We start from the raw sequence: 27681 nt of genomic DNA on the forward strand, positions 1-27681 counted from the left end.
TTTTTGCCAGAATGCATTTAGTTTCTAGAATAAGAAAGCATTACCTGTGCAATTGAAGTAGTTGTATGGGCCTGCAGCCCATTCTCTTCCCCCATACCACTGTAACCACTATTCTGACTCCAACATTTTTTTATATTTATTGTTTTTATGTATTTTTATTTAATAAATATATTGGAGTGACATCAGTTAACAAAATTATATAGGTTTCAGTATGTATATTTTATACTTTTGGCAGATAGGTGTCTGTGTCAACAAATAATATTTTCTATTCTTTTGAAGTCTGTATAAATGATACTACAAACTACTTTGCAACTTGCTTGTTTTTGCTCAGCATCCTATTTATGCATTTTTATACTTCCGGTATGTTGTTATCATATATGATTAGAATAGCATTGTTTGAATACAATGAAATATTTATCTCTACTCCTATTTTCTTTTGATAGTGTTTCTATTTTTATGCCAGTAAAAATTATACTGCAGTGATTATCTTTTATGTTTTTGTGAGCCTGTGGAGAGCTTCTCTTAGCTACATGTCTAAAAATGGAAGTGCTGGGTATTGGGCATGACTGCCTTCAGTTTTCTTATACTCACTGATGTTCCTGGACAGTCAGTATTCCCACTGCCAGTGCATACGAGCTCCTGTTTCTCCACATTCTTGCCTACATTTTATATGTTTTTACCTCCAGCATAATGGGTGTGAAGTATTATTTTATTGCTGTTTTAATTTGTTACTGAATGTTGTGAGATTGGGCCTTGCTGTAATTAATTATCCAGTTTTTGTTTTTGTTTTCTGTCTAAGAGTTAGTTTATCTTTTTTATTCTTTTTGGGTGGTGATGGTGGTATGTGCTTGAGAATTTGGATACTATTCTTGGTCAGTTGTATTGTAAATATTACAGATCTCGTAAGATTTACAGTCTACGGGAGTACAGATTAAGCAAATTATTACACAAATAAATGCTGTTTTAATTCCAACCAGGGGAAATTTAACTTGGGATTTCCCTAGCTTAAAGATATATTGTTTCTCTAAAATTGTAGCGTGTTTGCTTGGAACTAGTTTATTTTCCCATAGAAGCAATAGCAAAAAGAGTTCTCCTGCAATCCCATGAAGTCTAATATAATATAAATATTGCTAATATCTCTATGACTTTTTTGTGGGGAATTGTATTCAACATGGTGAAAATGTGGAGATAATGTAATGGAGGAAATATTGGTGATTGGTTTGAAAACAAAAATCTGTGAAGGGAGGACTTCTAGAACCATGTGGTTAGCCCAACCCACTGAGGGTCTGCACATAAATAAAGATCAATGAGTTTTAGGCTCTGTCTGTCATGAGTTTATATTTTGGTAGGAGCGATAGACCATGTACATAGTTGCAATATGATGTAATACATATGTGCAATGACATGTGTTTTTAATAACATATAGAAGTGGCATAGAGAGAACCCTTATTTTAGGGGTTAACATGTGGGTCAGAGAAGACATCAATAAAGAGATGATACCTCAGGATGACTTTGAGGAATAAATAGTACTTTGCTTGATGAAAAAAATAGAACTAGAAATTAGGAAAGGGCATTTCTTAAAGGTTTGAAGTCAAGAAACAACATGATCTTTTTTATGTATAACAAAATATTTTATTATGGTATTCAAAGGAGCAGAAAGTATGGGTTGTGCAAGGACAGGAGAGAAAGGTAGAGAGTCATCAATATGATGGTGACGTCTATAGGAAGATATATGGAAAGACAGAAATAAAACCTTAGGCTTACTGGTTCTCTCTGTTGCATTTGAGGGAACTATGTTCCAGAATAGTTTCTTGATGGAAGTTTCCTATTCAATTACTGTAGTGACTGTTTCTTATTTTAAACCTGTTTTCACCAGGGCTACCTTCAGTTGTAGTGATTTTCCAGTCCTTTCAAAATCACCAAATAATCTCTCCTCTTATAGCAAAAAGAGTAGTAAGCATGAGTCAGGTTTAAAACAATTTACAAATTCCCAAGAAAGTGGGTTTCAGCTAAATTGTATGTTTTATATTTTAATCTAGACAGTCTAGTTCATATTGCTTTGACTTGGGAAAATATGTTTTAATATTTTGTCTGTTCTAAGCAGTGCTGTATAATTGTTAAACATTTTTAAAAGTTTGATTATATGTTTATATTTTTTAAACAAGTTATTTTCAGGAAAAAAATTTAAACTTCCCAGTAATAATTTATATGGCCTTACTTACATTTGTCTTGGTGTAGGGCGAGGCTAGATGTATATGTGACCCTTTGTTCCCTTAAGAATCACATTACATTTGTTTTATGGAAAATGTCATTAATATTATGCTATCAAAATATATTTATTTAGTTTGGTAGTTTACCCTTAAATTTCTTAGGAATTAATATGTTTAATTGCTTATTTATCTGCAATTTAGTTGAACTGTTACTAAATAGGAAAACAAGCACTTTCTTTGTTTTTACAGATTCTTGGGTCATTATAAGAAAAAAGCATTGAGAAGAGTGGTTATGTTGAGTGAGACAGAATTTTTCTGTTTATTGTATCTTGAAAGGAAAGCAAATCCTTTCTGCTAGGCTAAGTTAGAGATAAGGGGAAGGGGAAGAGATGGAGAGATGCTCTTTTGTAAATAGTCTGTTTAAATCAGTGCCAGTTTGACTGGTCAGGAAACACAGCCTGGATCCACTGGGAGATCTACAAGTGTAGTTGTTGAAGCTATCGTTTGCCCTGTCTTTGACACATTCCAGATGACCTCCATTTTTAGAGAGAAGAAAGCAGATGCTAACAATATCTCTTCCGTGTTCTTGTAGTAGCTTTATAACACAGTATAACTTTCATATTTCTTCTTTTCTTTGCTTCAGCTTTTCAATAAGACAATAGCTGGCTATGGTTTCTTTTTAAATTTTTGTTTTGTTATCCTGTAATAAGACCTTCCACATTTTAAATTATACATTCCTTATGTTTAAATTTTCATTTAAAATTTTTGCTTAAAATTTGCCTCGGTGACTATATAAGTAATAAAGATGTTGCTAAGACAGCTTATTTTTTCACACTGTGTCTTCTCTATGAGGACCTGGGAGTGGGGTGGGGATCTCTCCAGTGTTGGTATCAGAAACATTGTCTCCTCTAGAGAAGCTGATTTGCTTTCATCTCAGGCTGGAGTTTTCACTTGTCTCAATTCGCTATTCTAAAGATTTTTTATATTTTTGTTATTGCCTCGTTTTATGTATGACATACTATTCCTGGTTTTTTAAAATGCAGGTTTATTGAGGTATAGAGTTGACAAATAAAATGATAACATATTTAAAGTGTACATCATTATGACCCAACACCCAAATGTCCTTTTCCTGAATTTTAAGAACAGAAACTATCTCTGCAGTGACTTCTTGGCCACGGCAGAGAAAAATCATGTCCATTCTTCTCACACTATGAGAGTTGTGACCAGAGAAACAGTTTAAGGAAAAAAAAAAAAGAAAAAAAAAAAGTTATGAAATTGACTATGAATGTCTCCCCAGTTAAATTTTTAAAGTATTCTTCATTGAATTAATTATGGTAGGCCCCCTGCCATATAAAAAGATAGTATCCTAAGGTTTATAAGTTGAGCTTCTGAAATTCAGAATCAATTTATGTTTAGAAACAATATTATAAGTAGGAGTTATGAAATCAGGCTAATTCAGGCATCCTGGCCCATACTATAAACTGTAATCAAAACAGAATTATAAATAGGTGGAAACTTGTATTTCTTTTGCATGAAGAATTTGTGAAAAACCTAGTAAGAGACTTGTACAGTTTTTGAATGGACATCTCAGATATTTGAAAGAGTTTTTGTGATTGATGACACTATATTTATCAAGACTAATTTGGTTTTTAAAAATATCAAAACAGAAACTTCTTTTCCATATATTTCTTCAGATTTTTTGACAGCCATATTTGTGCATACTAGAAAAATAGTCATTGAAATGGGATCAAAAATTAGATTATCTTGCCCTGGCTGCTATGTCTTAAGTGGTTAGAGTGTCAGTCCGCACACCAAAGGGTGCAATTTTAATTTAGGTTAAGGGCACATACCCAGTTGGGGCACAGATGGATGTGTCTTTTTCACCTTGATCTCTCTTTCTCTCTCTCTCTCTCCCCTCGCCCCCCCTTTTTTTTTCTCTCCTCCTCCCTCCCTCTTACTCTCTAAAAAGCAGTGGAAAAAATATCCTCAGGTGAGCATTTGAAAAAAAAAATTGGATCCTCTTTTCTTGGTAAAGTTACTAGCATTGTTGTTAAGTATAGGTAAAAAGAATAATTTTTTACTTTTACCAAACATCAAGGTAATATATTACTACAAAATTATACAATATATATTTAATAGCATAACTGACCATGGTCATTGTAAAATTTTAGATTCCCTAAATAAACTAAAATTACTCATTCATTGCATATTTTATTCTGCTGGAGGCCTGATGCATGAAATTCTTGCGAGGGGCCTGGCCCTTGCAGCTGCATTGCTTGCCTTGGCCCGCGCAGCCCCAGCTTTGTCCAGAGGTCATCCGGAAGGTCGTTCGGCTGTCTGATCTAATTAGCATATTATGCTTTTATTATTATAGACAGGCAGTTTTCATCCTAAAAATAGCATTTATAAATGATGTAAGCTGACCCACAGCAGTCATTTAATTAGTTCCATCTTGAAATACTATAACATATTAATGTTTTAGTCTATATTTTATGACAAGAATATAATATTTTAACCACATTAGGTATTTAATACCTCTTCAGCTAGTTTGTAGGGGCTTCTTGCGAAAATCTACATTTACATACATGATATATGATGACATGTATTATTCTTTACAGGGGTAAAAAGGGTAGAAAGGGAAAGAGTTCTGCAGTGAGAAAGGATTATGAAATCATTAAGATGGTATCTGTGCACTCCTTTTCCTCCTTTCTTTCCTGTCTCCCTGGCCTCGGAGAGACCTAGGGGTAGGTAGCAGTTGGAGTGCAGCAGCCAGGAATGTGGGAGAAAGTGTAGCAAGCTCTTCGAAGACACAGTACAGACGTGTGGCCTGCAGTGCAGAGGAAGCTAGGTCCCTGCATATTCTTCTGCTTGCTTACATCTCAGAAAAGACTGCATCACATTTGAAGGCTTGTGTCTTTATTATTAACTTACCTACCCTGTAAACAGCACGAGCTCTGATTGGCCTGGAGAGTACTTTTTCTCAAGCGTGCAGTCCTGCCCGGGACTGCTGACTGGCAACAACAGGCTTGGTGCTTGTCCTTACAGACTCTGAAAGGAGTTAATATAATAGATTGTAGTTTGGATGTTATAAGTTTGGTATTTTAATTTATGAAATTGGGAGTACACAAATATAAAACTCAAATGGAAATGCTAGTGACTAAAAATACAAGATTAAATCAGGAAATGTTCTAAATTTCAGTCTGAAATGTTCATATCCTGCTTGTAAGCTTCTAACTTTACTCTAAATGTGTCATGCTTTTAATACTAATAACTAAAACCAATAGAAGACAAAAATACTGCATGTATATAATTTATGACAATATTTTATAAAGCCTGATCCATCAGACATACATGTTATTTTAACTACACATGTTTTAAATCAGCCAGTATTTTAGAGTTAAACTACATTTTCTGATTTCCAAGGGGTAAAAAGAAGCATGGTTTCAAGTGTATTATAACATTGAAGTTAATTTAACAGTCAATTTTGTTTTCATTTAAACTCTTTAATTGATGTTTAACTAGGGGATAGTGATCCTAGAAGAATGCCAACTTCCAAAAGACAATTTGAAAAAGCAAATACAATTTGCAGACCAAGCAACTGCATTAAATATTACAGGGAATCCTCAGATTCCCCAAGAGAGTCAAGATCCTTTACCAGAACAAGACTTTGAAATGTCACCAAGTAGCCCTACACTGCTTCTTCGCAACATAGAAAAACAGGTAAGTAATGAGAAGAGGACAGTGTGAGTGACATGAAGATAAATGTGTCTTTTTGGGTTATGGTTATGAAAGTTGGCAATCTGACATTAGTAAAATGAAAATAGTATATGACTAGCCCCTATTATAATATTGATGTAATTATAATTATCTAAATATAATATAAGGTATAAAATAAATATAAGGTATAATATAAGGTATTGATTAGTACATAGCCTTAGGATGATCATTCATTTACACTAGTTGGAAAATCTTTCTTCAAACAAAATTGCTTATCATTGGACTTTTTTCACAGGGTTAGAACACTGGTACCACCTAATAGATCTGAAATGATTATTTGAATAATATATGATATTGATATTTTTAGTGAAAGGTAAAATTGGAATATGGGTTCTTTAATAAAAAGGATTGTGTAAATAGAAAGTCGAGTAAGTCCCTAATAAATTTTTACTATCCCAAATATGGACTTGATTGGCTGAAGTGGAATGGTTGTTAGAGTGAAGACTAGGGGTTGTTTGTAATGTTGTCCTCTGGGCCAATCAACAGACATACCTGACCAACACCTCCAGTGGCTTACAGTATTTTAGGTGATATTTTGGAGGTGGATAAAGAGAAGAGTGTGTCAGTGTTTCAGACGGAAAAATAGATACTCTATACATTTTCATGAATAAATTAGTAAATTCTTTATCACTGGATAAAGAATCTCTTTGTATTGGTGATTTTGAAAATGAGCTTTAATCTAAAAAGTATAATAATTTTTAAAATAAAGGCATTAGTTATGTATTATTTATTAAGAAAATAAATGGTGAAAACATTTCAGGGTTTTTTTAATAAAAGATTTTTGAAGTATTAAACTTTTAGATTTAGTTTCATCATATTCTTTCATCTCATTTCTAATAGCACATTATTAGTTTCATACAAATGAAGTTTCAAAATAATTTCATATATCCCTTTATTTGTAATAGCATATCTTACAATTAATAAAATGTAGTCACATGATATTAAGTCAGAAAACCAGGTCTTAGAAAGTTGATGTGGCATGATTTATTAAAAAGTTGTGTGTGTGTGTGCACATGTTGTATATACACAAATGCTCATGTATGCTCAAAAAATTCAGAGTAGATATATATATATATAAATATATACAATTTTTTGAGCATACATTTTTTGTATGTGTATATATACACATACACACACACATTGTATGTGTGTGTGTGCGTATAGATAGATAGATAGATACTAACAATGGTTTTCTGTGTGAAATATTACAGGTGATTTTCTTTTCCTAGTAAACTTATCTGTACTTTTTTTTTCTATAATGAACACATTACATATGTAATGAAAATAATTGCCATTCTTTTATAGAAATGTACTATTTTCAGTGCTGTAGTCTATGTTTATTATACTTGTTTTAGATTATTGTTTTGAGAATGATTTAATATTTATTAACATTATAAATATATATATATATTTAAGTTTTGGATGAGGGGGCAATAAAATTTTTGATACCCTCAAAACTGGTATTTTTGAGTTAGGAAAAATATTAAGAAGCAGTTGTGGCATGAGATTAAAATCTGAATTTGAATTATAGCTTCATTTCTTACCAACTACAGTATAAACCTTGGTCAAGCAGGTTAAACTGTTTTACTACATGTAACATCAGTTACAGAGGGGGAATTTGTTTTCTCCTCTGTGATTGATGTTATACTAGTATGTAGTAAAATCATATCTACTTTACAGGTCAGTTGTAACAATTAGAAATATTCTCATGCCTAGAATAGTGTCAGGTACATACTACACATTTAATAAATCATAGCTATGATTGTTAATTTGGCCAGCTTAGGAATTATTATATAGACTCTGTTACCTGAATTCAAATGTTTTAGAAGATAGGATAAATAGATAAAGGAACTGTAACAAAGGAAGGACATGAAAAAGGAGGAGTACTCTAAAATGTAAATTTACTTATATGAAATAGAATATTAGTAGTGGTCTAATCATCTTTGTAGTTTAAAATATATGTAGCAGGGATTGGCAAACGTAGATTTACAGTTGTTTCTATAGAAAATAATACAAGAATTATAAATAATAATACAAGAATAAAGTCTGGAGGGAGATAAGAGTACAACCAATGGACATAAAACTCTGGGGAGGGAGGGTCTGCATGGGAGGGGGGGCAATGTTAAAATATGTACACAGATGATAATTTAATAATAAAAAGAATAAAATCTGTTTTGTATACTCACAACTGTAAACCTACTTTTGCCTGTCTATATTATAATATTTACTAAAAACATATTTGTTTCCTGAGAAGTTAAGCATTTAATAGATACTGAAGATCTGAGATTTCACTCACTTCTGGCTGAGCAGTTGACTGTTTTCTTGCAGAGTGCACAGTTGACTGAGATCATCAACAGTTTGATTGCCCCTCTCAACATGTCCCCAACTTCATCACCCCTCTCCTCCAAGTCCTGTGCCCATAAATGTCGGGCTAATGGCATTTCCAGGAGGTAAGTAACAACGAGATCATTTGGCTTCTAAGTTTGGCTTTGATAGTTTTATTTTTTAACTATTACAGCTGCTTTTTTTCCCCCCTTAAGCACTATGAAAGTACAATAAATAGATCATGGGTACGTTTTTGGACAATAACTTAGATAGGTAGGGTAACTACAAATCTCAGAATAATAGAGAGCTTTCCAGGAAGTTTTATGAGAGTTGTAGAAAATGACAAACAGTTATACTGTTTGCTACAGACTATTGCTTTATTTAATACATTTTCTATCTTGTACACATTTTATATTCTTAAGCTCACACTTACCTTGAAATACATTTTAAGGAAAAAGACCCTTGTTACAGATTTGGGCACAGAAGATTGATAAACATTATTCATAAAATTCAGTTAAGTCATTTTGTGTCTCAGTGTTTTAAGGTAGATGTTTTCTGGATATAATTAATATGACCCTATAATCATTAAATAATTAGCAATTTATTATGTTATATCTGTAATTTTTTTTGAAACCTAATCCATTTTTGGGAACAGCATTTTTTCTCTTTTATTTTGCTTTTCTCTGAGTTTTTTCTTTCAGAGATGCAATTAGAATTAAAGATGTTAACAGAATATAATTTTGTGGCTGCATCTAATTTTTCTCCAATAAAATTGTAATGTACTATAGAGGACTAAGTGTATATGTAATTATGTGGTTTATTATTAAATTTGAATATAGCTTGAAAGGAAAATTTATACGATTGTGAAAATTATGTGAATAGCCATCGCATTCTTAATGAGATTGTTGGATATAAAACCAGTTTTAAAATATAAATACTGTTATTTGATTTCTAGTTTGAACTTATTATTTTGCAAGTCTAATTTTTAATACTTTTTACGGTTTTATTTATGCTGGGTCATTTAGCCATTGTTTTGTTAAGGAATCAGTTCTTTTTTACTGGTTTTGCTTTATTATTTTTTGACTCTATATTCCTTGTAACACTGATGATTCACTTTGTAAGTTAAGAGTCTCACATGTTATATATAGGACAATTTTGATATGTTTATTTATGAGAACATATCTTAATTAAGAAATTATAATTACGAGTTGAGCCATTAACACCATCAAATTGATGTATGTGCATTGTGATTTGAGGCTAACCATTTTAGGTAATATTTTGTTTACTTAACTAGGTATTACATACATTCTTAGGTATGTGTATGAGTGTGTGTACATATTTTCATATTAACGTACTTGCCTGAACATTTGGTCATTCATTCACAGAGTATTTATTGTATAACTATTTGGTGTATGCCATTGGGTCAAAGTCCTAGGGATACAAAGATGAAGAAGATGAAGTCTCCACTTTTAAAGGACTTGTAGATGAGCTGTGTAATTTTTAAAATATCATATAATGATAATGGAATTACATGCAGTTGTTTGCCTATTTGATTTTCAATAGCTATCATAATTGAAAAAGATACCTGGTAAAGGTACATACATCCAAATGAAAGAAATGTAACCAGATAACCAGCAAACTGCTGTGTGAAGCAATGAAGTTGGGGAATACTCCTGTCTCATTAAAGTTTTTATAAAAATTCTACATGACAATATCTGCCATAAAATATATTCCATAAAACCAACATAGAAACTGAAATATATTGCAGATAAGAGAGTAATAACTCTAAGTGAAAAATGGAAAATTGTGAGACTTTGTGGTAGTTGTGTTAGATGCCAAAGAGACATCCTGAAATGTATCGCAGTTTAGTTGGTTATAAATTGAGATCTTAGCAAGAGCAGTGGAGTGGCATGATGGAGAGAGAAAGAGCTGGTTAAGGATGAAGATGGAGATGAAATAGAGAGAAGGAATCAAGGTTAATTATACTTCATAGTTACTTGACTGTAGGCTATATAGTGAAGTAGATGTACAAGGTCAAGCAAGGTATTTTTCTTTAAAGGTGGAAGAAATGTAACTTTATTAAAATAAAGGGAAGGGAAAGAGCTAGAGATGGGGAATGTAGAACTACATATCACCAACTTATGATGGAGGGACCTTTCTTACGATAGAAGAAAATACATGTTCTTGAGAGTGGCATGAAAGAGATTAAGATGGGTGTAGATGCAGTTGTCTATCAAGTGATTGTAGCCAAATTAAGAGAAATGGATAGAATTAATAGTGAAAGATTGCTCCTTCTTTTTGTTCTCCCCCAGTTGTTATAGCATGAGCAGCTCATCCCTGGAGAAGGATATTATGTGGTTTCTAAGTTCTTTTTTAAACCCCTTAACAATATTATGAAAAGTACTTAGTTGATATTGGTAAAACTAGTTAAGAATTTAAAAGTACTGTATTCTCTAATTCAACTTTTTATAAAATAAATGTTTAGTAGTGATATTCTAAGAATTTAACAGATTATTTTACATTACTCTCATTTGAGGATATTACAGTAGTTTTAAAAATTAATTAAAGATTACAGTCATAATATAGTAACTTATGAAAAACCTTTATTTAAAGGTATCTGTATTAAAGCAATGTGTAATTTATGTATTTATGAGCCTTTTGACCCTGTAACTAATGTCAAATTGAGGCCTAGTTTTATTTCTTATATCTTGCTATTTTTCCAATGTGTTATTGTTTTCTTTACATATAATTATACACTGAGTGGCCAGATTATTATGATCTCTGAATGCATAATAATCTGGCCACTGTGTGTGTGTGTGTGTGTGTGTGTGTGTGTGTGTGTTTATTTATATTTATTAGAGGCCCAGTGCATGAATTTGTGTATGGGTGGTTTCCAGCTAGCCTGACTAGGGGGAGGGGACATGGGCAGTTGACCTGCTGGTCAAACTCCTGGTTGAGGGGACAATTTGCATATTAGCTTTTTATTATATAGGATATACACTGAGTGGCCAGATTATTGTGCATTCAGAAATCATAATAATCTGGCCACTCAGTGTATATGAAGGCCACATCTTTCATATTCAAAGATTTTCAAGAGTAAAGGCTTAGTCTATTTAATATTATTCAGACTTGACACAAAGTGCTTTCTGAAGATGTCCCTATTAAGCATATAAACACTATTCATTTTATGTATGTAAGTGAATGTGATGGTAAGAAAATTCATTATTTGAATAAGAATTTTAAAACTTCTGGTAAAATGTATATAACATAACATTTACCATTGTAACTCCTTTTAAAGAATTTACTGTACATTCATATTGTTGCACAGCAGTTGCCATCATTCATCTCCAGAAACTTTTTCATCTTCCTAAACTGAAACGCCCATTAAACAATAACTTCCCATTCTTCCTTCTTTCTAGTCCTTGGCAATCACCATTTTACTTTGTGTCTCTATGAATCTGATTACTCTAGGTACTCATGTAAGTGAAATCGTACAGTGTTTGTCCTTTTGTGACTGGCTTATTTCACTCAGTATAATGTTGTCAAGGTTAATGCATATTGTAGCAGGTGTCAACATTCCCTTCCTTTTTTAAGGTTGAATAATAGTCTATTTTATGTTTAGACCATGTTTCATTTTTTCATTGATCCTTGCACAAACGTTCAGGTTGCTTCTACCTTTTGGCTATTGCTGATATAATGCTGCGATGAATATGAACATGGGTATACAAACACTTTTATGAGTCCCTGCTTTTAGTGTTTTGGATATATACTCAAAAGTAGAATTGCTGGATTGTATAGTAATATTTTGTTTATTTTGAAAATGAGAAATTAGTGAATGTTTATAATGATATTTCTAAGCCACAAGCTAAGAAAACACACACACACACACACACACACACACACACACACACACACAAAGAAAGCACTCAGAAAACTAAGTAAAGACAACAATCAAATTTCGTCTGAGGCCAAATTCTGACAAAATTTAGTTGAAGTTTTGTTAGCTCTGTGTGGAGAGAGAGAGGGAAATCAAAGCTAAATCCGGAAAAATCAAACGAATTGTTAATAGTTTGTAGGGTGAGATGAAGAGAAAGCCATGGCCTTGCTTATGGTAGGAAGAGTAGCTAGGACAACCCTCCTCCAGGGGCTACATCCTTACAGTAAACATAATCAGAAGGTAAACTGTTTCCCCTTTTCCACCCCTTGGGAATATTTGGGAGATTTGCCTTGGTGCTGAGCACAGCAGAAGATAAGAGAAAAAAGCATATATATTTTTTTGAGATGGCCTGACCATGGTAGGGACTTTCACATGGAATTTTCAGTCCAATTTTGCATCAATGAGTCATCTAAGGAATCTCTAGTTTAAAATGGTTCTGGAATGTTTAATACTACAAGATGACAGAGGCAAATGCATACTCTCTCTGGAGGAAGGTACCTTCTTTCTTAGCCACAGGAAATTCTCAGGATTTTTCAAGGTCAGTGATTAGTGCACAGTCAAAATAATCAAGCATCTGAGGACACAGAGCAATAAGAGTGAAAATAAAGAGTAAACAATAGCAAAAAGTTCATAAAGTTTTCAGATATTAGAATTATCAAACACTGATTATTTAAAAAAAACAAACAGTGCTTGTACTGATTTTAGAAATTAACCATAATCTTGAAAATGTCTGCAGGAAAGAAACGATAAAAGTGACGCAGCACATTTGAAAAAGGTCCAAATAAAATGTCTAAAAAATATTGAAATTAAAAACTAGGTAAGTTTGTAGCAGTGACACATTGAAGAGAGAATGTGTAATGAAAATAGATTAGAAGACAAATTCCAGAATATAGGAAATGAGACCAAACAATGGAAAACACAATTATTTAAAAATTGTGGAGACCACATTGAGCAGGTCTAATATGAGACTTAATTTGAGATCTGGAAGATGATATAGAGAATGAAGCAGGAGCAATATTTAAATAGGTACTGGCTGAAAAATTACTTGATTTAGTGAAAGATACCAAATTCAGGAAGCCAAGACAAATAAGAAGAAATCTACCCCTAGATGTATAGAGGAAATCTGAAAGAAAGAAAAAGAAGATCCAGGGAACATCTAAAGCAACAGTGGAGGTCTTGGAGGAGAAAGACAATGCCTTGATTAAAGCCATGATTCAACTGATAGCTAACTTCTCAAGAAGAATAATTGGAGTCAGAGTGGAATGCTATCGTCCATGTGTTGAAAGAAAATAACTGTCTACCTACAAATTCTGTATCCAGAGAAAACATCTTTGAAGTCTGAGTGTGAAATAAAAATGTTTTCAGATAAATCAAAACTTGAGTTTGTCACTAGTAGATTCTAGTTATCGTTAATGATGATGATAAAGGATGTGCTTCAGGCAATAGAAAGTGATGGTCATCTTTAGGTCATTGAGCTGAAACCAGAAATAGAGAACAAATAAAATGTAAATAACTGTGTGGATATATGTAAAACAAATAGTAAAGTATGTCTAATGGAATTTTTAGTAAGTCCATAGTAACAATAGCATATTGGTCAGAAGGAAGGTAAATAGATATAAATAGTCCTCAGGTCCTTGAATTATTCAGGAGGCTGATAACAGTATGAATTTAACTCTTGATGAGGTCCATATGGGGGAGGAGGCATCTTAAGTGCTGATAATGTTTCATTTCTTGACCTGAATGGTGGTTATGGCACAGTAGACAAATAGGTGATGCTTCATATTTACAAGTTAAACAAAAAATAAATATTTTATGTACTTATCTGTAGGTACCTTATATTTCACAATAAAATGTTAAGAAAAAGAGGGTACAAATCATGTTTCCAGAAGAATAACTAGAGCCCAGCCAATGTTGCTCAGTGGTCGAGTGTCAAACCAGGAACCAATAAGTCATGGTTCGATTCCTGTTTGGGCATGATTGTAGCCCCGATCCCCAGTAGAGGATATACTCACACAGTTATTTATATTTTATTTGCTCTTTATTTCTTGATCATTGATGTTCCTCTTTTGATAATTTTATCTCTATCCCTCTCCCTTCCTCTCTCTTTGAAAATCAATTTTTAAAAAAAGGATAACTAGAAAATATGATGGTCATCATAATTTTGAAAATACATTTAAATGACATTATTCATCCTAATCCTGTGATCATATTGTTAAAATTGGGAAGTTGCAGAATGTTTGTAAATATAGTCAAAAGGTATATTTAAAAGTAATAGGAATCCTAGCTGGTTTGGCTCAGTGAATATAATATCAACCTTCGGACTGAGGGGTCCCAGATTTGATTCCAATCAAGGGCACATGTCCGGGTTGCAGGCTCAATCCCCAATGTGAGGTGTTGCAGGAGGCAGCCAGTCGGTGATTCTCTCTCATCATTAATGTTTCTCACTCTCCTTCTTCCTTCCTCTATGAAATCAATAAAAATGTTTAAAAAAATAAAAGTAACAGGGAATTTAGTAATTTACTATGATAAATAATATATTTGCTTTATGTGTTCTTAAAGTCTTGTGGTATCTAAATATTTATAATCTCTTTGTTCCAAAGGTTTTATAGTCTTAACCAACATTTGACAGTCATTCAGTCTCCACTCTAACCCAGTCTCTACAGTCATATTATTTTAAAAGGTACATGTTGGATCTATTAAAATGTAGTTTATTACTCAACAGATTACTAAGAGGTAAATGTATGTCTTGCAGATATGATTATCATATAGTATATGGTTCTGTGAGAAGTATATGAGATTACACACACACACGCTCACACACACACACACACACACACACACACACACGAGGCCCAGGGCATGAAATTCATGTACACGGCGGGGGGGGCGGTCCCTCAGCCCAGCCTGCACCCTCTCCAATCTGGGACCCCTCAGACATCCCTCTCACAATTCGGGACCAGTGGCTCCTAACTGCTCACCTTCCTGCCTGCCTTATTGTCCTTAACTTCTCCACTGCCAGCCTGATCACCCCTAACCACTTCTACCTGCCGACCTGATCACCCCTGCCAGCCTGGTCGCCCCCAACTGCCTCCTCTGCTGGCCTGGTCACCCTACACAGCCTGCTGTTCAGTCTTTTGGTCATCCCTCACTAACCCCCCTGCCAGCCTGGTCGCCCCATGCAGCCTACCAGCCTGCTGTTTGGTCGTTACTGTTACTAAAATGGTGTCTAGGACAATTTTCATATTTCTCTATTATTAGTATAGATCTTAGAACTATTCCTGGCACAGAAGAAAAGCTTAATATTATTAGCCATTGCTATTTTTATATAACAACATAATCTATGCAATAATTGTAGATATAGACTGCTATTTCTTCCCTTGGGCAGCATACTAGTCATTGATTCAGAACTATTGTAACTTAAAAAAAAAATGTTTCAAAGTGTCCTGAGTTAGGATAGAGATTTGGGGTCCTATAAAGATTTATAGGCCAGCTACTGCTAAAGACATTCATTATATTGGGAGTCACATCTCTTGGGAAGATATAAAGTTGCTATCCTTTGGTCTGCTTAGTTGGTATGGGATACTGTAATTAAATCAAGTACTCTAAAATTCAGAGTGAATACTTACCGTGTTTCCCCGAAAATAAGACGTCCTCCGAAAATAAGACCTAGCGCATGGAAAGATAAGACATCCCCTGAAAATAAGACCTAGTGCAACTTTGGGAGAAAAAATTAATATTACACTGTATTATTTTCGGGGAAACAGGGTACATACAGTTAGGTCTTATTCTCATGTTACCTAAAACATACCTTCTGACAAAACCATCTTGGGGTATTTAATCTCTTACTCCTCACCTCCCCCTCCCCAAGTTTTAACATTTGTTTATTCTTATTCAGTTATAATGTTTTTAAGAACAATTTAGTAGCTTTAGGCCCTAACTGGTGGTTGTGGCAGTACACACATTTCACATCTTCTTTTTGTGTTAGACATTTTGTGACCTTGGGTAAGTCATTCACCTCTTTACATCTCACTTCTTTATCTTTACATTTACTGGGACACACATATTTTCTAAAATATGTTCAGTGCTAATATTCTTCAAATAAATGTTTATTTTTGAGGAATTCCCTTCCCCCCCCCCCCAAATAAATGAAAAATAAAAACATAAAAGTTTCAATACAGTCTAAAATGTTTATTTTTTGTAACACTACTGCTTTGCTTTGGGCATAATAATTTTATGTTAGCTTAACTCAAGAGATTTAGTAAATAGAAATTACCCAACATGTGTTAGTAGCTAGAAGGTATTTTGAATAAAGACAATAGGAGGGATGATAATCCTACCTTAGTGCCAAATACTTTCAAATAAACCATTTGGGAAGAATTGTTTTAATAAAATTTATTACACATTGCCTTTCTTGGATCATACTGAACTAATTACATTTTTTGGTAACTCAGGCTCATCACTATGACCACATCCTCAGGAGCTATTAATATTAATAGTTGTATGTCTGTAAAATAATTCACTTACTAGTTAACAAATACCTACTGAGCAACTTCAGTGCATTAGGCTTTGGATTGAGCACAGCATATATAAGCATATACCATCTTTGCAATGTTGAAGGAAAAATTATGGTCTCTGTCCTTGTGGAATAGAATCTAGTTTGTAGGGAAAAATGATATCAACTGAATAATTGTACAAATAAATGTAATTTTTTACCCTGATAAAATGCTATGAAGAGAACACATTATTAAGAATATCACTATGGAATCAGTTCTGGGATCAATCCCAACTCTGCCACTTGGTAGCATTGTGATTTTAGGCAATTTTATAAGTCACAGTTGAAATGAGAACAGTATGCATCCTGGCACCTTGTGAGGATCAAGTGAAATAACAAGTGTGATATTTTATTTATTTTTTATCTGTCTTCCTGGATGAAAAAGTAAACTCCATAAGAGTAGGACTTTTTTGTTTATTTGTCTTATTACCTGCTATTTTCCTAGCAGTAAGAGTAACATCATGAGCACGAATACATATTTGTTGCATGAATAAGTCTTTCAAGATTTTTTTTGCAGATAATAAGCATTCCATATTTGTTTCTTTGTCCACATTTTAGTTGTTGCTCTCAGGGATGCTTCCTTCTCATCTAATTTAACTCTGGATTAGAAAGTCAGATGACCAAAATGGTAGATGCATCTGTACTGTAGTACAGCACAGCAACAAGAGTGAGCTTTTGTGCACGGGCTTATTGAGATCTTTTTAGTTTATTTAAAAGACTTTTGCTATTTCAGCTGTATTCTGTATACTCGGATTGTCAGATAAGTACTCTTATAAGTTCAGATCTTTTAATAAATATATGTATATTCTAGCTTTGTATCACATTTTGTTGTGGTTTTTGTTTATAAGTAGGTTAGAAGGAATTTACATTGTAAATTTTTAAAGTTTAGCCACCTATTCTGTATATATTTTTAGTGAGCCACATAGAACTTGCTGCCTAATATAATTTTAAGAAGTATTTAAGATCAGTTTTTAAATATCCTACTAAATGAGAGCTGGGAGCTGGGAATCAATGAATAACAATGTCTACAGCAAAGTCTCTTGGCTAATTATTTTCCAGGGCACCTGTTTGTCCACTTGTTATTCATTGATTCCCAGCTCCCAGCTCTCATTCAGTGGCGGTGTCTGCCAAAAGTCAGATTGTTGTTTTTTGGCTTTGTTAGTCTTGGCAGCAATGTCTGAGGTGAGACACCAGGGACTGAGCAACTGAAAACATTGAGTCTTCAAACAAATGAAGCATTACATTTTACCATCAGAGAAGTAGTTATTGGTTTTTAGATCTCATACTCCAAAAAATGATAAAATGTTGTAAATGGATCCTTGTTTACCCCAAGGGGTATTATCTCTGAGAAAGTGAATTTCTACTTGAAAAAATGTCTAGATTTTTATTGTTGCTGCTGCTGTTTGTTTTGCTTTAATGAGTCCCAGAATATGATATGAAATTAAATTTCAGTGAATCACTGCCATGCTATTTATTTCCACTAATGGCAATTATGGCATGAAATGCAGCCATTCTTTCTAATTGGATATCTTAATTGAAAAACTGCAGTTAAACTGGCAAACTAATCACATATAAAGTAATTATTTTACCCTCATAATATTTTATAGTCACTTCTCAATTATGATAAAACATCATTTATTAGCATCCCATTCCAGGTTGAAATTTTCAACATAATTTTAGGTGACTATGAATGACATTAGTGATTGTATTACAGATGTGCAGAACATCAGTAAGAAAACAAAACATTTGCTGCTGTATTTTTAAAGTAATAGCAGTAGGAAAAAAAATTGCTTTTCTCTTTTTACCTCTATTAATATAAGTCTAAAACCTAATGTTTTAGGGAATGTTTAAATAAATGTATATAGGGAATCTTATCTAATAAAAGAGAAGCATGCAAATTAACCATCACTCCGCTATGCCCACAGCCAATCACAGTGAATATGCAAATTAACCAAACAAAGATATAGGTTAATTTGCATATGCAGACACTGTAGTGGCCAGGAGGGGCGTGATGCCTGCTATGATGGAAAGGGGGGTGGGAGAGGGAGCTGCTGGAGCGGTGCTTCATACAGAAGCAAGGACTTGCTGGCTCCTAGGTGGCCGGACCTATAAGGAAGGAAGGCCTATTCTTCCACGAATATCGCTTTTTCTAATGGCTGAGTGGCATTCCATTGTATACATGTACCACATCTTTTTTTTTTTTTAATTTATTTTTTTAAATATATTTTATTGGTTTTTTACAGAGAGGAAGGGAGAGAGAGTTAGAGCTAGAAACGTCGATGAGAGAGAAACACCAACCAGCTGCCTCTTGCACACCCCCTACCGGGGATGTGCCCGCAACCAAGGTACATGCCCTTGACCGGAATCGAACCTAGGACCTTTCAGTCCGCAGACCGATGCTCTACCACTGAGCCAAACTGGTTTCGGCATGTACCACATCTTAATACAATCATCCATTGAAGAACACTTTGGTTATATCCATGTCTTGGCCACTGTGAGTAATGCTGCATTAAAGATAGGAGTACACATATCTTTATGAATCAATTTTTTCAAAATTTCGGATAGGTATTCAAAAGAAAGCTTGCTGCATCATATGGTAGCTCTGTTCGTATTTTTTTGAGATACCTCCATATTGTTTTCCATAGTGGCTGTACCAGTTTACATTCCCGTCAGCTATGTATGAGGATTCATTTTTCTTTACCATCTCTCCAGTACTTGTTATTTCTTGTCTTGTTGATAGTAGCCATTGTAACAGATGTGAGGTAGTATATCATTGTGGCTTTAATTTGCATTTCTCTGATAACTAGTAAAGTCGAACATCTTTTTATATATCAGTTGGTCATTTTTGATGACACTTTACGAGGATCGTTAGTAATTAGAAAGTGTTAATGTCATCTAAGAATGAATTGTCTGCAGCTTGCAACATACTTAAATCAAGAAAAAAATAAAACTAAACTATTTTTCCTATGATGTTAGCTACCTTAGAAAGTTGACAATACAACATTTTGTGACCCAAATGACAAGCTTTTCTTTAAATCTGCTTGTGAACCTCTAGCCAGTGCAAAAGCTTATGCTGTCACTCAAAGAGGAGTTGGTGGCTCACCTTTAGGACTAAGCCTCCGGTGGCAAGGGGAAACTAAGGCTCATCAATAATGAAGGAGTTGTAAATAGAAGAGTTAGTGAACTGTGCTTCAGGCTCCTAGAATAAGAGCTCTTCGCTCTTTCAAGCATCCGTATAATCTTCCTAAAGTTGTTACCAACTTGCTGGACAGAGAATCTTTTTTAGTGTTGGATCTATGCCCACCTTCCTGGATCCTAGCTCTATGACTTGATCACCTCTGATGCCAACTACCGGCTGAAACCTCTCTTCTTCCTGACCTTGACTTACTCCTGTGCCAGCCTCCTGCCCTTCCCAGTGCCTAACCTGATAGAAGGCTATCTACACCTTCTGGTTCCCCTTGACATGATAGCCCAGTTCCATAGGTGGTCTCTCAAAAGCAAACTGTTACTTAGCAGTGACACACTTAAAGTTTTCCTTAGTAAGACATGTATTTCACATAAAGTAACACCAGGATATATTGAACCTGTTAATTTGAGGGTAGCATTATATGTTATCTTTCTCAGAACTTTAGAGTGGTTATAAACTGGGACTTAAAACATTATTGACTAGAGCTCTCTGCATACGCAAGTTAATACTTTTGAAGTGAAATAGTTATTATAGGCTCTTTTTCCTATGCTAGCCTGGCCAATAGTGCATAATCAGTTATGTATTTGTTGAATGTATGATAGTTGCTAAATTCATATTTAGTTATTTTCTTTGGTTTCACCAACATAAGCCATTTAGGTACCTTTGTTTTTGGTTTCTTATTTCTGTGTCAATCATTTCTTCAATTACTTATTTTATCCACAAGCTAATAGAATATTTTATAGTAACCAGAAATTTGATTTAAAACCAGTGTTATTGCTATAGGGAAAACATATCTTACATTTACCATTAAATATTGATTGTTTGAACCAAATACCATATTTAGAACTTAGATATTGATTAGAACTTATATATAGCAGATTCACTTGTTGATTTTAGAATATTAAATTGACTAGCTTCTTTTTATATCAGTGAGGTTGAAATTGGTATGTTGTAGTACCTGAAAAGCTTAGTTATTTTATATATATATATATATATATATATATATATATATATATATATATGAAGCTAAATTTGCATGTTATTAACTTCCTGAGGTTCTGAGCTTTAAAATATTTATGTTTAAAATTTAATATGAAGAATAATAAAATTAATATGCTTTTTAAATGTAGTTTGTGTAATCTGTTTCATTATAGTTATGACTTCTGTATCATCAGAAGTTTAAAAAATTCCTAAATATAGTAGGATTGCATTTTTGTTTCAAAATTCTCTGAAATTGTATGTAGTGCTTAAGAGCAACTAATGCAGTAATGAGATGAGCGCTATTTAAAACTTACAATCCTATGCAATTTCACCCACATGCAAAATCATTACATTTAAATAGTTACAACACTATGTAACATACATGAAGTACCTGTGAACCCATGTGAGCATTTCTAACCTATGGGATATTTGTTTTTCAGGAGAAAATAGAAGTAGAAATTATTTCCAAACTTGAATATATAATTCCCCATTCATATAGATTCTTTCACCAATTGTTACCACAAAGTGGGCTAAAATTAATACTCTTCTGTCATAATAGATTAAGGCAATTTACATTTAGTTTTCTTTGTCTTTGTTTGTTTGTTCGTTCGTTTGTTTTGTTTTATTCCCTCCATTCCCCAACTATTCCATGGCATTTCAGTACTTCAGAGAATTTAGATGAGCTCTCTTCCTCGAGTAGCTGGTTACTTAACCAGAAGCACAGTAAGAAAAGGCGAAAAGACAGGACAAGATTGAAATCTCCGTCCTTGAGTGTCATGAGTTCAGCAGCTCGAACCAGGCCACTTCAGAGTTTCCACAAAAGAAAACTCTACAGATTGAGCCCCACTTTGTGTTGGACTCCACAGGTAAGTTTGCTTTTAGGAAACATGAACAAAGGTTTTACCATCAATGTATTTCATGTACAAGAGGATACGGATTGTGCACTGTTATTTAGATAATTATATCTAGAAAGTTTTAAATATATAGTTTGTAAGTGACCTAATAGGTATTGACAGTATGTTAGTGGGATTTAATAATTTTTAAACATAGCAGTGTATTTTGAAAATTTCCACATCCCCATTTTTAAAAATTCACTACTAAAACGAATTTGAAGGAAAATTACATATCAAGATTACTTTTTAAATTTTACTGGTAAGGGTATTAAGGAAACCCAAGTGTACTGCATATCTGTCTTTTCTTAGTAAAGAAAAATAAAATCTTCACAGCTGTCAGTTATTTTGGATTAAATGGCATTGCTGTCTCTTTAGGTTTGGTAATTATTAACCCTGGTGGGCATTCCATTTCCTTTTTCTAGACTGACTGTAAACAGTGACATTTTTCTCTCCATGCATACACTTTTTTCAAATAAAATATACTTCATTAAAAACATCTGGCCTCTGTGGCTCAGTTGCTTGGTGTCGTTCCATGCATCAAAGGCTTGTGGGCTCAATTCCCGGTCAGGGCTCCTTCCCCTGTTGGGCGTGTTCAGGAGGCAGCCAGTTGATGTCTCGCTCTCATATTGATGTTTCTCTTTCTTTCCTTCTCTCTTACCCTCTTTCTAAAAATTAAAAAATATATTTTTTAAAAGCATTCATTTTGAAAAACATAGTTTTCATTTGTTAGCAAAATGTTAGTGATATGTCTGTCAATGCATATCTAAACAAACTGATGAAGGGCAAAAGAGATTATCTCTAGTTCATATATGACATGCTTTTTTCCCCATTATATTTTAAAAGAGTATGTCAAAGGAAAGAAATTCACCTTGATGCTGTCACTTAATATTGTTTATAATGACTGCATTAAGTGTTCAAAATATATTTGTATAAAAATCAAGATGCTTTGTTTCATTAGTTAGTAACCAATTATAAATATGGCTTTGTAGGCTCCAATTATAAATAGGAATGTGGATTCTGACAAATTGGTTTTTATTAATAGATTGATTTTTACCATTTTTTATTAGTATGCTCCACCAATTTGAAAATATTTGTTTTATTTCAGAATTTACAAATGGTAATATATTTTTATTTAATGATCTTATATATGAAGTCATTTAATGTTTTTTATTTAAAGTTGCTATAAGCAAATAGCATTTTTGAAATTGATTTTGTAGTTACAAATAGAATTGTCTATCTACAATATATTATGTGAATATGCCATAATATATGGACTGGAAAGAATCTGAATAATTTAGGGGATTTGCTATATGTTATTAAAATATGTATGTGTGTATGTGTGCCTTGGTAATGTAAAGATTGGATAAGAAAGGAGTGAACAAATTTAAAACTTCTAGCAAAAAAAGAAACAAGTATAAGATTATTATTACAAGTAGACTATGTAATTTGTGTATTCCAGTCACAGTGCTAAGAATTTCAATACATTGTTTTATTTAATCCTCAAACATTTATCTATGGGTTATTTTTAATCCCTCCTTTACATGCAGAAATTGAGTTTTAGGGAGATTAAGTAGCTTGCCCAAGGTCACACAGCTAGTAAGCAATAAGTCTGATTTCAAGATCATATTCTTACCCATTACATTAATAACAACAAAAATAAACCAAATCTTTTGTGTACTAGAAATCAGTAAAGACAGTATATGTTTGGGTTGGGCTTTATCTGGTCAAAGGTACTCAGAAATGCATCATAAAAGATTGGCAAAGATAAACAGAATTTTGACAAGGTATGGGGGAAATAAAGCATTTTTAAGTGAGTAATTGATACAGAGATGAAAAATACTGATGGGAAATAGCAAATGCCCACACCCAAAAATTATCCTAAAATTGCCAGGTTAATATTCATTTATCTTTCTAAACGTAATAACTATAATTTCTCTCAGGAAGCCTTCCTTGATACTCACACTATGGGGCATATATTGATGTAACACCCTGTATTATTTTCATACACTAGAGGCCCGGGCACGGATTCATGCACAGGTGGAGGCCCTTAGCCTGGCCTGCACCCTCTCGCAATCTGGGTGCCTCAGGATATGTAGTAGCACATGAAGCGGCAGGTGGCTGGGGAGGAGCCCGAGCCCAGGCCGGGCACCCTGCCGCTCCTACTCATCCCGCGCCCACTGTGCCAGTGGCTACTGCCACTCGGTAGGCTCACTGCCACTCCCTGCGGTCTCCGAGGTGCAGCAGCCAGCCGTGAGCCCTGCGCCTGGTACCCACCGGTCAGCTGAGCAGTGCTCCTGCTGTGGGAGTGCACTGACCACCAGGGGCAGCTCCTGCATTGAGCACGAGCCCCCTGGTGGTAGTGCACGTTAGAGCAACTGGTTGACTGGTCATTTGGTTGTTCAGTCACTTAGGCTTTTATATATATATAGATTCTTTCATTATAATCATTTATTTTTATCTTTTCATTAACGCTTAATTTTTTAGAGAAAAGGGATGTACATTTCTAAATCTACAGGGTCTTGAACAGTAATTACAGACAGTCCTCAGGTTACGTTGGGCTTGACGTACATTGTTTTGTAGTTACATCGCCATCTCCCATTTATTTATAAGAAAAAAAAAGTTCTGTCATTTTGACGTATGTACAGTACATATGTGCTTTATGTTTGTTATTTATTTACCACAAGTAAAGGTCAGGAATTATCTTTCTTTTAAAATTTTTTTACTGTTTCACTTCATTACTGCTGTGTATGTGCTCCATGTGAGTGATGTAGGTGGGTTCTGACTTACGGCGAAAATCGAGTTACTTCACACTATAGGAACAAATCTCCGATGTAACCCAAGGACCTACTGAACCCAATAGTATATGCTCAACAAATAATTGTTTAATATGAGAAAGAATTAATGTAGTGGGACATAAGAAGATATTTAAAAGGTAATGGAGAGTGAGAATTTATGAGTATGTGTGTTTACGTGCTTGTATTGCCTAAATTTGCCTTGTGAAGGAGTCCAGAACAGTAATGCCCAATAAAACTTTCTGTAATGCTAGAAATGTTCTATAAATATTGGTGCTGTCTTATATGGTAGCTATTAAATACATGTCATTATTGAGCACATGAAATGTGGCTAGTACAACTAAGAAAAATTAAGAATGGATTTTTAATTTTTTTAAATTTTGATTTAAATAGCCACAGGTGCATAATAGCTACCAAATTTGATATGACAGGTCTAGACTCAATCTACCCTAATAGCAGTGAGTACATCTGGCACTAATACCACTCCCTACTGAAAGGAACCAGGGATCTTTGGAGAAATGGCTGATTTCTGGGGCTGGGGAGAAGAAGATATTGGGTGTTAGCAGAAAAGAGGAAGTGCTAAAGAAATGGATGGGGGTATATCAAAAGAAGCCGGCAGCTAGTTTGAAGAGACTTTCGGATTATGCTAGATGATGCTGTGGTAGTAGATATGTTTCCTCTCCCCCACACTTGACCACACACCAGCAGGACTCCGGTGTAGTAGTGGGTTGCAGCACTCTGAGGAGGAGTACTTAAGGAGTTCAAAAGTCAACAGGGGAGACAAAAGCTAGAGGAATTAGAGGCCTCTGGTACCTACCAGACATTAAAAACCGTCCCAATGTTAGCCAGACTCATATAACATTTCAGGTTCTATTTGCCTCAGTCTTATTACTTGATACATCATAGCTTTCAACAAAAAATTATAAGGCATGCTAGGAAAAAAAGTCACTGAAGAAACAAATCATTAGAACCAGGCTCAACTATGACCAGGATGTCAGAATTCTCTTAAGTATGATTAATATGTTAAAATATCTAATGGAAAAAATATAAAACATGCAAGAACAGATGGTAGTGTAAGCAGAAAGATGGAAACTCTTAAGAGTAAAAAATAAATGCCAGAATAAAAAACACTGTAACCTAAATAAAGCATGCCTTTCATGGGCTCATCAGTAGTAGACAGATGGCTGAGGGAAGAATCAGCAAGCTTAGATAGGTTAATAGAAACTTTACAAATGAATATGAAAAGACAAGATGGAATGGGGGGGAAAAGTCAGAACAGCACATCCAAGAATTTTGGGGCACTTTCAACTGGTGTATCAAATGTGTAATTGAAATACCAGGAGGGGTAGAAGAGAATGGAGCAGAAAAACTATGAAGTAACGGTAACTGGGAATTGTCTAAAATTTATGACAAGGAACAAGCCACATATATAGGAAGCAGAACATCAAGCAGGATAAATACAAATACTGAGACATAACATTCAAATTGCAGAAGACAAGAGACAGAAAAAATCTTGGGGGAAAAAAAAATCTTACCTGTAACAACAACAAAAAAGGATAAGAATTACAGCTGTCTTCTCATAAAAATCCATAAAGGCGTGCTCTCTGGCAGCATATATACTAAAATTGTAATGACACAGAGATCAGCATGTCCTCTGTATGACACACAAATGTGTGAAGCATTATTTTTATGCATGGTTCCAGCTGGGTATTTGGAATATCAGGGAAAACTTTATGTAAAGTTTAACCACTATGTTGTACATATGAAATGGGGCTATAAGAAAACATCTAGGGAGAACCCACTTTTTAAAATATATTTTATTGAGTTTTTTACAGAGAGGAAGGGAGAGGGATAAAGAGCTAGAGACATCAATGAGAGAGAAACATGGATCAGCTGCCTCCTGCACGCCCCCTACTGGGTATGTGCCCGCAACCAAGGTACATGCCCTTGACCGGAATCTAACCTGGGACCCTTCAGTCCACAGGCCGATGCTCTATCCACTGAGCCAAACCGGTTTTGGCAGAACCCACTTTTTTAATGATAATGGATCATCTAACATACAGGGAGGTCCCAAAGTTTTTAAAGATGTTATAACAACAGAAATATTCCAGCTTAGACAGAAAGGGACAGAGACTGGACCAAATGAATGAAAGTTGTTGGAACCCCAAAATTTTACAGGCAGGAAAAGGACTGATGGAGATACTCAGCTACCAACACACCCCACCCTTCAAGGAAAAGGATGCCCTCACAGTCAGAAATCCAAGTTTAACTTAAGTTGGCCCTCTGCATATGCGGATTTTGATCTTTGAATGAATTTTATTTCTTTTGTGAACATTTTGTCATCTGGAGTGGCTAGAAAGAAGAAACAGTCTTATTTTTGAACCAGCAAGTCTTGGTTGGCTCTTATTTTCTCTAAATTCTGCTTGAAAACATTACAGATTCTTATTGAGCTCATCCTATTCCATCCTACTTTATTATAGGCAATTAAATGAAAATAGTTGGCATTTTGGACATCTGCCTAGAAATCCCCTGAGGCAGATCTGTGATTTACTAGGTGTCCATTTTATCCCCACATTTCCACAGCAACTGTTACTCTATTTGTTCTACGAGAACAAAAAGGCGAAAGAAATAGAGGCATTAGGATTGGCATAATTATTAAGAATCATTATTTATAGAGGTTACCATCTCTTTGCTGGTCAAAATTAATAAAAAGCATAAATTAGTACGCATTTTCACTTGATTTTGCCCTTTTTACAATAGTAATCTCCAATGAGAATGTCAAATGATAACTAATACTTATTAAGCAATTATCATATATCAGGTACCATTTTAACTTACACATACTTTATGCACATTTAATATTTATAACCCATTTAATATGGGGAACAAGCACAAAGTGAAATGAAGACATATTTAGCACTATTTAAATTAAGTATTAGTTTTCAGTGCTATAATGCTTGCTGTCTTAACACCACTACTTTCATGAGCTTGAGTAAAACATGTGATCTGAATCTTTTGTGAACTGTC

The 27681-nt window shown here is 34.1% G+C and overlaps 1 protein-coding gene and 1 pseudogene across 8 annotated transcripts in view; both read left to right on the forward strand.

Annotated features, from left to right (window-relative positions):
- The window catches only part of KANSL1L (KAT8 regulatory NSL complex subunit 1 like), a 77553-nt gene that overhangs the window by 27448 nt on the left and 22424 nt on the right, over nt 1-27681 (forward strand). For 7 of the 8 annotated variants that reach the window (XM_036420745.2, XM_036420746.2, XM_036420747.2 and 4 more), the window contains exons 4-6: nt 5733-5930; nt 8316-8437; nt 21631-21835. The exons of the other annotated variant lie outside the window; for it this stretch is intronic. In XM_036420745.2, the coding sequence (XP_036276638.1) occupies nt 5733-5930; nt 8316-8437; nt 21631-21835 (525 nt within the window). The remainder of the gene's footprint in view (nt 1-5732; nt 5931-8315; nt 8438-21630; nt 21836-27681) is intronic. 8 annotated transcript variants of the gene reach the window in all.
- On the forward strand, nt 26252-26345 carry LOC118710103 (annotated as a pseudogene).

Source organism: Pipistrellus kuhlii, unplaced genomic scaffold (genome assembly GCF_014108245.1).
Source record: "Pipistrellus kuhlii isolate mPipKuh1 unplaced genomic scaffold, mPipKuh1.p scaffold_m20_p_7, whole genome shotgun sequence".
Taxonomy (NCBI): Eukaryota; Metazoa; Chordata; class Mammalia; order Chiroptera; family Vespertilionidae; genus Pipistrellus; species Pipistrellus kuhlii.